The sequence below is a fragment of the Chrysemys picta genome, chromosome 13 (assembly GCF_011386835.1).
Source record: "Chrysemys picta bellii isolate R12L10 chromosome 13, ASM1138683v2, whole genome shotgun sequence".
In the NCBI taxonomy this organism is placed as follows: Eukaryota; Metazoa; Chordata; order Testudines; family Emydidae; genus Chrysemys; species Chrysemys picta.
Window position 1 is genome coordinate 53,433,045 of NC_088803.1, and position 14,480 is coordinate 53,447,524.

At 53.6% G+C, this 14,480-nt stretch overlaps 1 protein-coding gene across 3 annotated transcripts in view; it reads left to right on the forward strand.

The window, feature by feature from the left end:
• Positions 1 to 14,480, forward strand: part of HCK (HCK proto-oncogene, Src family tyrosine kinase) — a 31,282-nt gene that overhangs the window by 7,476 nt on the left and 9,326 nt on the right. The window contains exons 1-9 of one of the 3 annotated variants that reach the window (XM_024108901.3): positions 179 to 449; positions 1,267 to 1,321; positions 9,019 to 9,136; positions 9,894 to 9,936; positions 10,717 to 10,816; positions 11,169 to 11,264; positions 12,126 to 12,229; positions 13,016 to 13,165; positions 13,967 to 14,119. In XM_024108901.3, the coding sequence (XP_023964669.1) occupies positions 9,020 to 9,136; positions 9,894 to 9,936; positions 10,717 to 10,816; positions 11,169 to 11,264; positions 12,126 to 12,229; positions 13,016 to 13,165; positions 13,967 to 14,119 (763 nt within the window). In that variant the 5' untranslated portion in view covers positions 179 to 449; positions 1,267 to 1,321; position 9,019. Of the gene's footprint in view, positions 1 to 178; positions 450 to 1,266; positions 1,322 to 9,018; positions 9,137 to 9,893; positions 9,937 to 10,716; positions 10,817 to 11,168; positions 11,265 to 12,125; positions 12,230 to 13,015; positions 13,166 to 13,966; positions 14,120 to 14,480 lie in introns of those variants that run through there. The other 2 variants (XM_008172170.4, XM_005304882.5) reach the window with 2 other exon arrangements.

The following is a 14,480-nucleotide window of genomic DNA, read 5'->3' on the forward strand; positions in this document are numbered from 1 at the left end:
ATAATCTTTGCTGGTAAGAGATGATGGCTGTAGGAGCAGGGGCCCTGAGGCAGACAAAGGTGGCTGGAATGGAATCGGAGTAGGAGGGCTCGGCAGAGGCCAAACGGATAGTGGGCAGGGTTAAAAGTATGTGGGCGGGGCATGTGGTGGTGGTGGGCGGGGCCTCAGTTGTATGGGCGGGGCATGGGATGGGGGGGCGCTCAGAATCGGCTCCTGAGGGCGGGGGCATGGTTTGCTCGCCACTTAGCAGCCGGTTCAGGGCAGAGCGGCCCCGGGCAGGCGCGGGAGCCGGCAGCCTGACTCCCGGACCCGGACCCGGGGAGCAGCGGGGGCTCCCAGCCCGAAGGAGCCCGTCGCCTGGGGCTCCGCGGAGGGACATGCAGCAGGCGGGGGGCTGATCCCCAGGCGGACCCGCGGCTGCTGGTGAGATCGCCGGGCTGCAGCAGGGGGTGAGCAGGGGAGCCCGGGACCCCGCCCCGACGGGCGGCCAGCCGCGCTCGGTGGGGCCCCGGGGAAGGAGCAGGGGGCTGGAGCCGGGGTCTCTGCAGGATTCGTGCCGGCCCCAGAGCCCGGGCACCACGCTCCGGAGTTGCCGTGGGTGGGACCCGGAGAGGGCGCAGACCGTGCCTGGGCGCCCCGGCTGCGGTGCGCGAACCCCCGGCTCTACCAGCGAGCCCCTGGCCGGGCTGGGAGGTGCGTCCCACCCGCCGCGTGGGCAGGCAGCGAGCTCTGCAAGGGAGCTGGTTGCACCGCGGTGCGATGCTCTGGGCTGCAGGTTGGGCTCAGCTGAGCCCAAAGTCACCCAAGCGTCTGGCCAGGCTGGTGTGCAGAGTCATTCTTTAATGTTTGGAAAGTGCTTTGGAAAGGAAAAGCAGCTCTGTGAGTGCCGAGCAGTTTAGCAGAGCTGTGGGTGGGTCCCAGCGCGGGGGTTTGCAAAGGGTAGCGGTGTAGGAACAGAGGAATTGCTAGATGGGAGCAGGTGAGGGCTGCTCTAACGTTATCCTGTCTCCACTCCTGACCACTACCAGCTTCTGCAAAGTCAGGGGCAAGAAATGGTTCAGGGCAATGATGGGATAACCTGTCCTCAGGGCAGACTTCTATCCCCTTCCCTTCAATCCACTTTAGTAAAGATTGTGCCTGGGAATGTGCAGACACAAACACTGTCTATTTGGGTGCCTGCAAATAGACCACCTGGAGCTGTTGGAAGGTTATTTATGAATTAAAGAACTGAAGGTTGACTTTTATATGGTGTGGTCTTTTTTTCAGGAACTGAAGGTCATTGCCGGTTTGCGGAGAAGGAACTGAAGTTATCAACATTGAGGTATGGTTGGGTTTTTTTCTATGTGTGAAATGAAATAGCTGAAATGTTGACACATGAGTTCAGTTCCCCTTAAAAATTGCTGATCTGCGTGCAACTGCTGAGAGCTAGGTACTGGCAACTCTTAATGACAACCCTCCCCGCTTACAACCAGCGCCACTCCTCCAGTGTCCAGTGCCCCAAATCTACAACTGGAGCTCCGTTCCTGCACTCTGAGGCAGGCAGTGTTGTTACGTCACCTGGGGTTTCTGTTATTGCTACAGGTCTGGGGATAATTTCGTCCTTGAACTACTGACTTCAGTTCAGTGACGCGGCAATGAATTTGGCCTCTGGTGTTTCACACCTTGTGGTGACTTTGAAAAATGAGGTGCACAACAGCTCTTTCCCTCTCCTCCTCCAGAAAGAAATGTAATTCGAACGTGTCTTGTATCCTCTCCCTCTCAGGCCCTTGCTCATGGTGAAGGCAGCATCTCAGGCTGGGGCCATGTGACAGTCACTAGATCTGGACTTCCAGTACAATGACTATCCATTCCAGCAACGATAGCTGTTCCAGACCCAGACCTCTTCTTCACATAACCAGACCAAATTAAGCCCCACATTTACAGCAGGAGTGCAGCCTGGCCTCCCTATTTGGAGGTGCAATTTGCATCTGCAAAATTGTACTCTAATTTCCCCCCCCCCAGTTTAGTGACTGTCACCTGCAGAAGTTAGCCGCTGGACAGCTAACTACAGGATTTGCGAGCCATCCATCTCCAAATATTTGCTCTCACCATTTTGAGCCTCTAGAAAGGGGAGGCTGAGCTTTCAAAAATATAATGCTAACTCATAGTACTGTGTCATAACATCCCTGCTTCTAGACAGCAATATGGAGAAGGGGCACCTTTAAATACCCCTCATTTATTATGAAAATGGACCCAGAGAAAAGTCCTACAATGGTAAAACGAAGGGAAGGAAGCTCTCAGTCCAGTTCCTAGTAGTTCTGTCTTGACACAGAAGTGTTGTATTGAACAGGCCTGTGCCCTGTTGGCTGAGTGGTGTATGGGGGAAGCTTGCACGGTCCTTGCATGCTGGACCTGTTCTATGGATAGAACAGTCCTTCCATCTCTGGGCCTGTTAATCTGAACCCTTTTGCTGACACTAAATGCACCCAAACAAGTTGAGAGTGGAGATGAAAGAAAACAGTAAAGTAAAAATAGAGTCTCTAGTAAGCAGATTTCTAGCCCAGGGGTTTTCAATCTTTTCTCATTTGCCAACCCCTAAAACATTTCAAATGGAGGTGCAGAAGCCACTGGAAATCTTAGACATAGTCTGTGGATCCGCAGGGGCCAGCGGACCACAGGTTGAAAACCACTGTCTTAGGGCAATCGGGAAGATGCTATCCATGCTACTACTGAGAGTTACAAAGCAAACATTTAGTACTTTCTAACTGCATAAAACTCACAGGGCCAAACCCACCGGTTGGGGTATCCCAAAAAACTCCCACCGACTCCTTGAGTAAGGACTTCAGAGGCTGCAGACACCCAGTCAGAATGAGCCATCAAGGCCAGGACTCTGCCCTGTTCTAAAGCCCTCTGCTGGGACTTTATATTCCCTTTATAGACAGTTATTGCTGTATTGCTGCTCAGTGCTTTGCCCCCAGCCCAATGTAGGGGGCCCAAAGGGGTCTTCATAAAGTTCGTGGCAAGTGTCTATCCGTCTGGTAGCTCCACCTGAGAAATGAGGTGCCCGACAGCTCATTGGAAGGGCTCTTTGCAGCCCCGTGGTAGGAGACCTGTGTTACAAGGGAGCAGTGTATTGCAATGGAGGGGAGCATCTATTGGGGACGGGGGGCTGGAACAATTTTTATAGTGGGCGGTGCTGCTGATGGAAACCATGTATGTGGTGTTGGTTATTAGTACTTCAACCTAGGGGGTGTGGTAGCACCCCTAGTTCCAGCACCACTGATTGGAGAGGGCACGTTCTCCTGGATTCTGAGGAGGTTGGTACTGGCAGAGTAGAGGAGCCCTAGAACAGATCTTGGGGAGGGAGGAAGGGCCTGATTCTCTCTGCTGTTTGGAGAAATGCGGTTATCTCTCTGGGCAGGCTACAAGGTTCCTTCCAAAATGGAGAACTGGTTTCAAATGTCTCTTAGGTTGCTGTTCACAGCCTCGCCTGTGGCTTAGGTAGCGGCCCTATCCTGAGAGGTGCTCCTGCTGGGAGCCAAGGGAGTTCTTGCTGTACTTCTCTCTTGGTGAAAGAACCCCCTTTCGCATTGCTCACCCCCTCCTGGTCTCCATCATGGCGGGAGGAGTTCAGTGCGTGCTGTCAGTTACACGGCGTCTCTTGCTTATGCTGTGGTTCTCTTCCCTTTCCATCTGCAGCACCAAGCACCTCCTTTCTCTCGTTCTGAGTGGGGTCTCCACAGGACACCAGGAAGCTGCTTTTTCCGCTGTCTCTGCTTCTTGTGGCCCGTTCACTGCTGACACTTTAAAGGTTCACTGACCTTTTGCAGGGAACTTTGAAAAGCCCAGTGAGGGGTGGCAGCTGCCACACTTCTCTCAGTACGTAAGAGGACAATGAGGAACCCAGAAACGGCGGGGGTGGGGAGGGTGCCGTGGGGCAGCGCAAGGGACTAGCATGAGGAGGAATGGGATGAGAGTTAGAGAGGTTAAGTGAAGGTGAATGTTAGGAATTGCTCCCTGAGGCAGTGGAATAGTCTCCCAAGGAAGGTGGCGGAAGCTCCGTCACTTGGAATGTTCAGAACTACAGGCTGGACAGAGCCCTAGAGAATGTGCAATTGGGGACATGATCTCATGGGTCGTTTCCATCTTGCTTCTGTGATTTTTCTCCAGAAGTCCTTCACCTTTGGCAAATTCAGATCATGTGATGGGCTCCCCCAACCTGCATCTCCCATCAACCCCACACTGAACTCCCTCAGCCCTGGGAGTACTCCATATATTCCCCCCTCTCCCCCATTCCTTTTTTCTTTTAATTCCTTGTATGGTGTTTCACTGGGGGGGGGGGGGGGGGGGGGCAGGAGTCTGCTCATAGGAGCAGATACTACATGTGCCCGTTAAGAGATTTCTGTGTCTGCGTTATAATTTGCCCTTAGTTCCACCCCTTATGCTGTGTGGCTGCCATTCCTGTAATTCTCAGGGCCTCAGTCACCAATGTGCCCATATTGTTTTGTGTCACTCTGGCAGTGCCGCGGCGGGCAGGGGTACACTGGGAATCTTGTTCTGGGTGCATACGACAGCTCTCAACAGAGGGAACGGCAATGGGCAGAGCTCACCAGAGTAGCTGGCTGTCGGAGTGACTTTCTCCCTTCTTGTGTCTGGTTCTCCCCCCTCCCCCCCCCCCCAGCAATTGTCTACTGTTGTGCTAATTGTGATGGAATAAATGGGCCCAGAGAGTCAAAGGTGTTAACATGATCCAGTCACTGTACAATGCTACACAGTTAAACACGGCTTGAGGTTTCAAGTACGATGATCTCAGGCTGCTTAGCCCCAAGACAAACACAGTGTTAAAAATCTTTATAATCTTTTATTAAGGATACCGAGAAGCAGGGAAAACAAAGCATTTGACATGTAAAGTATTAAGCAAAGTTTCATTTTAACAATATCCCTTGTTTCCATTAGCTGTAGAGAGTTTTCATAAGGAAACCCCCGTCTGACAGCTGGTTTTTTTGTTTAAAGATGGTAATAACCGTCCTTTCTGGAAAAACAACGAGGAGTCCTTGTGGCACCCTAACAAATTGCATCCGATGCAGTGGGTTTTAGCCCACGAAAGCTTATGCCCAAATACACGTGTTAGTCTCCAAGGTGCCCCAAGGATTCCTCGTTGTTTTTGCTGATACAGACTCACACGACTACCACTCTGAGTCCTTCCTGGGCAAAAGAGAAACAGGGAGTTGAAATGGTCTGGAGCTGCTGCTGCTGTTAAAGTCCGGCCCCGTTTCCTGCAAGATAAAACAAGACAAACACACAAGAGTGGAGAGATCAGAACAGGAAAGACAGAAAACGTAACGTCTGTCTCCAGTGCAGACTCTTACTTGCAATCTCGCGGCTAGAGAACACTGGCCCAGCACATGGTCTTAACAGCCACTTGGAGACCTGGCAAACTTGTACCAATGCCAGGCTGTTGAGGGCACTGCTTTTAGCTCCGCTGGTCCCAGGCTCGCAGCAGTGTTGCAAAAAATGCAGTTGTTTTGGCTGGGCTGAGCCAGACTCCATTAAACAGAAGGCAAAAGGAGAGAGAGAGGAAGGAGAAGAAATCAAGTGGGGAAGGAAAAGGCCACAGGAGGAAGGGGTGGCAGCAGGAACCCAGTCTCACATTCCATGCACCAGTCCTAAACCAATAAATAACCGCTCCACTGCAGGGCAGCGGGAGGCTCCTGGAGGGAGCAGAGAGGGTCTGGGGATGGTGTGCTGCTCTCTGGGTGGCCCTGCTACCTGGCTCCCAACATGCCCAGGCTCCTGGTGCCTCCAGCTCCCTTGCTCCCCTGCTGGGGAGGGGAAAGGACCTGCCTAGCTGAGGACCAGCAGAAGTCCCAGAACGCCGTTCCGGCTCTTAAAGGAAAAAAAAAAAAAAGGTACCGGAACAGCATTCTGGCCTGACTCGAGCGCTGCTCACGTTCCAAGTGGTGCTCGGGATTTAGTGGGAGCTGTGGGAGGTGGCAATGTCATCAGAGGATTTGGGGGTCCCAGGAGATTGTGAGGGTAGCAGTCATGATGGTGAAGATGGTGCCTTCAGTCTACCCTTCTCATTTTGGTCCTCCCCAAAGTGTCTTTTCACAGCCCCCAAAAGGGAGTAATGGGTGGAATAGCCCATCACCTCATTATTTTGTCCCCCAATTAGGACTTATATCTGATGTGCCATTTTGGGGCCATTGATTTCCGGTTCTGTTGTTCTTCTGTTTACCAGTCACGATCTTAACACGGTGCTTACATGGTGGCAGGGGATCGCTGTGTTAGAACTAATCTCCTGTTTGCTCCCCTTCTGGTTACAGTCCTTGTGACAGCTTAGAAACCTTCACCTGCTTTCCAACCTTTGAGCTCACAACTGGGGTAGATTTTAAGGCCAGAACGGACCATTGTGATCATCTAGTCTGACCTCCTGCATATCGCAGGCCAAAGAACCTCACCCATTCTCTCCTGTCACTGACCCCTGACCTCTGGCTGAGTCACTGAAGGCCTCAAATCATGGTTTAAAGATTTCAAGTTACAGAGAATCCACCATTTACTCTAACTTAGTTTAAACTTGCAAGTGACCCAGGCCTCATGCTGCAGAGGAAGGTGAAAACCCCCAGGGTCTCTGCCAGTCTGAACTGGGGGGAAATTCCTTCCTCACCCCAAATATGGCCGTCAGTTGGACCCTGAGCCTGTCAGCCAAGACCCGGCAGTCAGACACCTGGGAAAGAATTCCCTGTGGTAACTACGAGCCCTCCCCATCTCCAGCCATTGGGGGTATTTGCTACTAGCAGTCACAGGTTGCCTGCAATGGCATGTGGCCCATCTCATCATACCATCCCCACCATAATCTTATCAAGCTCAGTCTTATCACAAGTTAGGTTTTATGCCCCCCCTGCTCCCCTTGGAAGGCTGTTCCACAATGTCACTCCTGTGGTGGTAGTCCTGCTGGACCCCCGTTCTTCCAACACGACGCCTGTAAATCCTGACTTGTGGAAAGACCTTGCAGGTGAGGGCAGGAGGGACATGAAACCTTAATGACATTTTTACATTGGGGTTTTCTTTTTAAGCAAGCCCCCAATCACTGGTTTTGATGCAAATTTTAGATCCAGCACCATTGCGCAAATAGACCAACGCTGACCCCTTGGTGTGAAAGTCCTTGAAGTGTGGGGACATCTTGGCCTGCATCTGAATTCTGTGGTTCAGGCCCTATGTCTATTTAAAACGCAGTTAATCAGCTACTCTACCGCCTCAAGCCTGCGATCACAGCCACAACGCGGCTGTTTTTGATGAAATATGATTCAAAAATAGCATGCAGGCCAAGCGAGATGAAAACGCTGAGCATACAGCAGTGAGCCTGGAGTAAGGCAGTACAGTCATGGGGAAGGCTTGGATGAACAAAAGACAGGGAACACCGTTTTGCCTTCCCCGGACTCTGAGGCCCAGAAAGTCCCATGCAGTTTGCTGAGCAGGGTTGAGCACAGGCACTACTGCAAGGGGGACGCGTGCGGCAGAGCCGGTGACTGGCGGACTCATTTTCCAGGGTGCTGAACACCTGTTACTCTTGTGGGTGTTGGAGTGTTCACCAGGCCATCGGTGTGTATGTCCTTCCCTCCCTCGCAGGGGTGCAGATTCACTAGTGTTTGGAGGGTGCTTTGGCCACCACAAAGACTTCTCTTTTTTAACAAGGATTATCATTATCTGGCCAAGTCCTGCCGCCTTCGCTGAGGGGAACTCGCACTGAAGTCAGTGGGCCGCGGCTGCAGCGGTGCTGTGCGATTGCGATTCCCACTGAAAGCTGATAGGGACTGTGGCTGCCCAGCAGGGCTCAGGATCTGGGCTGGTGGGAGTCTTGTCTGAGTACAGGCCCCGGTGTTTGGCCCGTGGTTGGCAGGGCCGGCTCCAGGCACCAGCCTACCAAGCATGTGCTTGGGGCGGCACCTGGAGGGGGGCGGCGCTCAGGGTTGGTGTGGTTTTTTTTGTTTTTTTTTTAAACATACTGGGGTTGTTGGGGGCCCCCGGCGGCGCTCCGGCCCCAGAGCGGGGCCGCGACCGGGCTCGCCGCCCTCCCCTCGGCGCTGCGGCCAGCTGGGGAGAGCGAGGCCGTGGCCGGGCTCGTCGCCCTCCCCCCGGCGCTCCGGCCGGTCGGGGAGAGCGGGGCCGCGGCTGGGCTCGCCGCCCTCCCCTGCTGCGCTCCCCGCCAGGGGGTGGGGGGCGGCGGGAGGCTTTTTTGCCTGGGACGGCAAAAAACCCAGAGCCAGCCCTGGTGGTTGGTATCTCGGTCCCCAAAGATCCTCCCAAGTGGGCGGTGCCAGTGGCCATGTCTGGGAGCATACTGCTAGGGCTGTGAGCCAGAACTGTGAGAAACGGGATGTCCTCACTCCTCGCCTCCCCTGCACTGCCAGTGGTGTTGGCCTTTTGTCACTTCTCCCCCAGCTGTCTCCGGGTGCCTTCTGTTGTCCCTCGGCATGGGACGCTCGGTCTGAAAGGTCCCCAGTTCTCCTCAATCATGTCCTTCCTTCAGGCCCCTCTCCGCTGCGATGCCCTCGTGAAATTCACCTACTCAGACCTCTCTTTTCTCTGAATAAAACAAATCTAAAAACATCTCCTAGTTTCACCATGATGGTCTAGCCCTTCCTGAGTAACCACAATATCCTCCTGCCAAGACCCCTCACGCCTCCCCCTGTCTAATGATATTTTGTAAGCTCCTTGGGGTCAGGATTCCTTCCCTTTTGGGAAGTTTCTACCGTCTTTGGGCTCCTTTGGAGGGAGTCGTGATAATACTCCTGCTGTATGATGTAAGCCAACCGCGAACTACCTGGGGTTAGGGAGAGATTTTCCTCTGGGCTGGTTTTGCTGTTCATTGTAGGATTCCAGCACTTGGCACTGGCCGCTGCTGGTGACCGAGCAGGCTAGATGAGTGGGGGTCTGATGGCTGTGTAGGCGTGAACATGGGTTTGTCAGTGTTAAAGTTATTTCCTTTCTGTGCAGCACTGAGCCGGTGAAACTCTATTTCTCTTCTTTCTGCTGCAGGATGGGCTGTGTGAAATCCAAGGATGCCAGAGTGCACGGCAAGGACTTCAAAGCTGATTCTAGCCCTAATTTCCTGCAGCCCCACTACGTGAAAGACCCTACATCCACTAACAAGAAAGTAAGTGGGAATGTCAGTGGAAATTTCTTTCTGAGCGCTAGGGAAGGTCACTGCTGCTGTTGTATTTACCGATGGGTCAAGGCCAGGGGCAAAGGTAAATGAGGTGCAAGATCCAGCCATTAGAAGAGAGAAAAGGGAGCTACGGAACCTCTTCCCCCCCCAACCAGCCAATGTTTCTGTTTGGATTTGACGTAGGCAGTAGGACAACCTGCTCTTGGGGCATCTGGGACCAGCACACCAGCAGGAGTCTACTTGTCACCCGTCACGGTGCCTGTGGCTTGGGGGTAATGCTGGTTTGTTCTGGGTTGGGAATGCAAATGCATTGCAATCCTTCCCGGGGTCGGGCAAGAGGGTAAGCTGATGGAAATGAAGAAGCTAATGGAGAATGAAAAAGAGAGAAAGGGGTCAGAGAAGGAGGAAGACACTTGAGAGGGAGGAAGAGGAGGAGGAGATGAAGGTCATGGTTCCACTAGAGGTCAGCAGTGAATGGGTTAAAGAGAGAAAATAAATATTGCAGGAGTTCGTCATCCATAATGGGCTGTGGCACCCCACAGGAGCGTGTGCTCCATCCCACTGTCCATCCAGACTTTCATGGTGCAACTCCCAGCTCTGCTGAGCCCAGTCTCCCCCCGTATGACCTCTCCACGTGGTCTCCAGGGCTGTCCACGGCCCATCTCCATTCCGCAGGGGAGTGATTGGTCTGTGTGATGTCTGGGGACTTCATACTCTAACCGTTCCCCCCCGTCTTGCTTTCCAGGGCAATAATGCCTCCAGCGCGACTCAGCCGCACCCAGCGAATGGTATGTATAAAATTTGATCTGCCGGCAGCTCTGTTAGGAGCGAGCATTGGAGATGAATGTGAGCTGCAGCCTTTAGATCTGGTTCAAACTCCCCCAGAGCAGAGGATCTGTTCCGGTGCCCCGGTTGGACCCTTCCCTAGTACGAGATGTCTGAGCGTTGCATGTAATACACCAGCCTTTCACCTTTGGGAACCTGAGTTCAGATTCCACTTGGGTCCTGGGTGCCAGCGACTGTAATGGTCTCAGTGTGATGCCTCTGGATGCTCAGGCATGTCCCAAGCTCATCAAAAACCTGAAAACAGACAAGTCCATAAATCGTTACCCCCCCCCCCCCACGGAACCTCCCCCAGGTCTGCAGTCCCTGCTGTGCACCAGTGTGTTTGTGTGTTGGGAGGGGAGGCGTGAGTGTGTACGTTAGTGTGAGGGAGACGAGCGCTTTGCTGTTGGCTTTGTTTTCTATTGGAGTGGAGGGGACTCCACTATTCTAACAGGGTTGGCTGGGTGAATAGAGAAGGACCCACCAGAGGGGCCTGATCCTGGCAAGTCAGGGTTGGAATCCATCAGGGGAAACAGTGTGGGGTCAGCCAGGACTAATTGTGCATGCACAGCCAGTGCTCCCTCTGGGTGAAGGATCCACTGGAATAATGGAGGGGTCCCCGTGACCTGTGGACAGAGAGGGGTGAGGATGTCTCGTGTCTGAGTCAATTGCTTCCCGCTGCCCGTGCCCAGGAGAAGCTCTTCTGCCATTCTGAGGGACGGGGTGTGTGTTCTGCCCTGCAGGCTCTGATGACTCCATCGTCCTGGCCCTGTATGACTATGAAGCGATACACAATGAGGACCTGAGCTTCAAAAAAGGAGACCAGCTGAAGGTCCTGGAGAAGTAAGTGCAGCCCCGGCCCCCTTGCTCCCTGGCTGCGGGACTGGAAGGCGTTGAGGTTAAATGAGTGACTGCGTAAGACTAGCTTGTTTTTCTTGCGAGCCTGGCAATCCCTCGCTGTGCCCTGGCTCTGTGGGTCCTGGGGAGCCTTGAAGGCTTATTCCCTGTGATTACGCTTCTCTAGGCTTATGGCCCTGTAGAGTTTCCTCTGCTACAGGGCTTCATGGCCTGGGGTGCAGCATCAGAGATGCCTTAGAACTGCTGCCTTTGGGGGGTAGGGAGGACTGGAAATGCACTGCAGACTCCCATAGCAATGTCGGGTGATGGGAGCAATCTCATGTCTGTCTCTCCTCAGGTCGGGAGAGTGGTGGAGAGCAAAGGCGCTGACCGGGCAAGAAGGCTACATCCCTAGTAACTACGTTGCCCGGGTAAACTCCCTGGAGACAGAAGAGTGAGTCTGCCATTCATTTGGGTGGAGCAGGATCTCTGTGCAGGGATAACCTCACAGATCCCTCTTTAGCTGAATAACCTGCACTCCGCTGCCCATCGTGTCTGCCGTTCTCTGCCTTTTCAGGCGTAACCTTCCCATTTCTGTTGTGCCTATCTTTGCTTCCGCTTGCTGCGTCTCCAGGAAGGTTAAACTCTTCTCCTGCCTAGAGACAGACCTGGGGCTGGCCACCAGAGTCTCCTCTTCCCACTGCCCCACAGACGCCTTCTCCTCCTTCATGGGCTTTCCCTGCCCTTCCCCCCACACCCAGAGAATGAGCTGCCCTAATTCCGCCCTGGCCTTTCTCCACCACTCACTCCTTCAGGGGGTGGGAATGCCCGGAGTGCAGAAGGGATGGCTAAATGTGGGCTCCAGCCCCCCAACCCTGGCTTTTCAGAGTCCAGAGAAGAAAGTGAGGCCAGGGGGAGAGATCACCCAGGAAGCCTCCTTCCTGTTCCTGTGTCCCAGGGAGATCCATTGGAAAGGCATGACATAGAAGCCATGGTGAGTCCCCCAGAGCACAGACAATGGTGGGGTGGAGTGAGGTCTTCACAGCCCAGTGATGGAGACATGGGAGCTGTAACTGCCATGTTACATCGACAGGGAATGACCCTGACAAAGCAGTGCTGTGTTGTAGAAACACCATGGCAATCCAGGCTGCTTGTCCTGGAGTCTCCCGTGACTCCCCAGCACCCTCGGCTTGAGTCTGTCCTGGAAAGGCGTAAATGGGCAGAGTTTCAGGAATATCTGAGAAGCAGAAAAGCTGGGAAGCCACTTGCGTGCTCAGCGCGGGTGGCTGGGGTCAGCTCTGGTCTCGCCCTACAGGTGGTTTTTCAAAGGAGTCAGCCGGAAAGATGCAGAGCGTCACCTCCTTGCGCCGGGGAACATGATTGGGTCCTTCATGATCCGAGACAGCGAGACGACGAGAGGTAACAAAGGGGGCAGCAGAGGGGTGCTGCCCCTTGTGGAATCAGAAGGCCTCTGCTGTCTGGGACAGGGCAGGAGGAGGTTGGGTGGGGGTGGGTGATCCTGATCCAGACAATGCAGCAGTTATCAGGCAGGGAAAGAACAGCAGTCTGAAAGTTTCCCCCTTGCGAGTCCCTTCTCTGCGCTGGGCATTTAACTTGGTTCCTCTTGCTACCAGAACATACAGTTCTGCTAAAGTATTGCTGTCACCCGCAATGTTGCAAAACACCCTATTTGGTGTGGGAGGGGTGGGCTTGCAGGAAATGACCCGATTTGACACTCCTCTTGAGGTTAGGAGGAGCAGATGATGGGGAGGGCAGAGCTTATCTGCTTCTCAGCTCAGTGCTGCAGTAAACAAGCCCATTGCAAACTCTTCCTCGTGTAAGGGGTTGAGTGTCAGCCTAGAAATCCCACTGCCATGCTTCTGGAAATCCCTGCAACACACGAAGGGATGCGGGCACTTAAGGGAGAAGGGAGGAGCGGTTAGCAGAGCTGCTTTCCCTTGAGCACGGCTGCAGGCTGTTGAACTAGCTGCCCTTGGCAGCAATGCACTGGGTTGCATAGTGGGGAGGTTGCTGTGGCATGGGCAGTAGGCAGTGGTGTGGTGGAGGGGAGCTCAGGCTGGCATTACTGGGGTAACCTGTGCAAGTGTGGAAGCTCTACAGAGCAGGAGCCTGTAGCTACCCGCTTTCAACAGGGCCTGCCGATACCCCTGGAGTCTCCATTTGCGTGTCTGTCTCTTGAATCAGGGAGCTACTCCTTGTCTGTCAGAGACTTTGATCCCCAAAATGGGGAGACAGTGAAGCACTATAAGATCCGGACGTTGGACAGCGGTGGCTTCTACATCTCCCCTCGGAACAGCTTTGCCACGCTCCAGGATCTGGTCAGCCACTATAAGGGTGAGTCCTGCGTTACATGCGCTGGGTCCTCCATGGAGAAAGTGCTGCCTGTGCACACTGCCGCCTCCAGGCTGCCTTGCTATCACCATGGGCAGGCGGCTTCCCTAGAGGCTCATCTCCCTGCAGCATCTCCTCGCTCCTGCTGCCTCTGTCCCTCTCTCTGCCCGTCAAGACTCTGTTCCTGGTTTTTCCTTCATTTTAGGGGCTGTCTATCAGTTACAGAGTCTTCTGCCTCTAGGTTACTGCTTTGAATCCAGCCCTGGTCATTGGTGCCTGCAAGTCGTTCGTGCTTGACAGCTGGTTTGATGCTCTAGGACATAATTTTGATGGCTGTAGTCCAGTTCTTAGCGACAGGCGTCCACATCCCCAGACTACCCCCACACCTAGCGATCTGCATGCGGGAGCAGAGGCTTGGAGAGTTGCACAGTCAGAAACTTTCCCACACTCCAGAAGTGGCTTGTGCTCCCCGGCCTCCAAAAACCCAGGATGCAGGGCACTGTGGGGAAGCTTCCTGAGCTGTACCTAATTAGTGCATAGAGGGGACTTCACACGCCATGTGGATGAATGTTTATCCCATTAAAGCAAAAACGGTCCTTAGGGCTGGACTGAATGGCATTATTTACGTGGCAGACTGTTATGTGAGTCGTGAAATCCTGCGTGCGGTGAAAACACCTGCAGCTACGCTGGCCCTTATGCTATTACTAGCCTGAGAGGAGCAGGCCCAGAGCTTTGTAGCCCAGACTCACCCTGCCTGACAGAAAAGACTGATCCTGATCGGTAGATCTTGTTCTTCTTTTTCAGGGCAAAGTGATGGGCTGTGTCAGAAGCTCACTTTCCCCTGCTCTGCGCCAAAGCCACAGAAACCCTGGGAGAAAGATGCCTGGGAAATACCCCGGGAATCCCTGAAGCTGGAGAAGAAGCTGGGAGCTGGGCAATTTGGAGAAGTCTGGATGGGTAAGAGCAAGAATTGGGGGTCAAGGGGAAAGGGAAGCCAGAAGATGGAATGATGAAGGGGCTCTGAAGGCAAGAGGTGAGGGATATAGTAGGCAATAAGGAAGGAAGGCCACTGGAAGGAGGCAGGTAAATAAATGATCTCTCCAGCGGCAGAGAAGGGAGGATTTGAATAATTGGATATATGAAACCAAATTCTGCTTTTCTTTCTCCTATGATTTGCCTCTCGGGGCTGGGCCACGTGAACGGGGGAAGAGCACTGAAGGATATGTCTAGCCACCAGCCTTCATGTAGCAAGTGTGTCCATACAAACCAGGGTCATGCCTCTGAAATCTAATGATCTCCCAGGGCAGAGAAGCCTGGG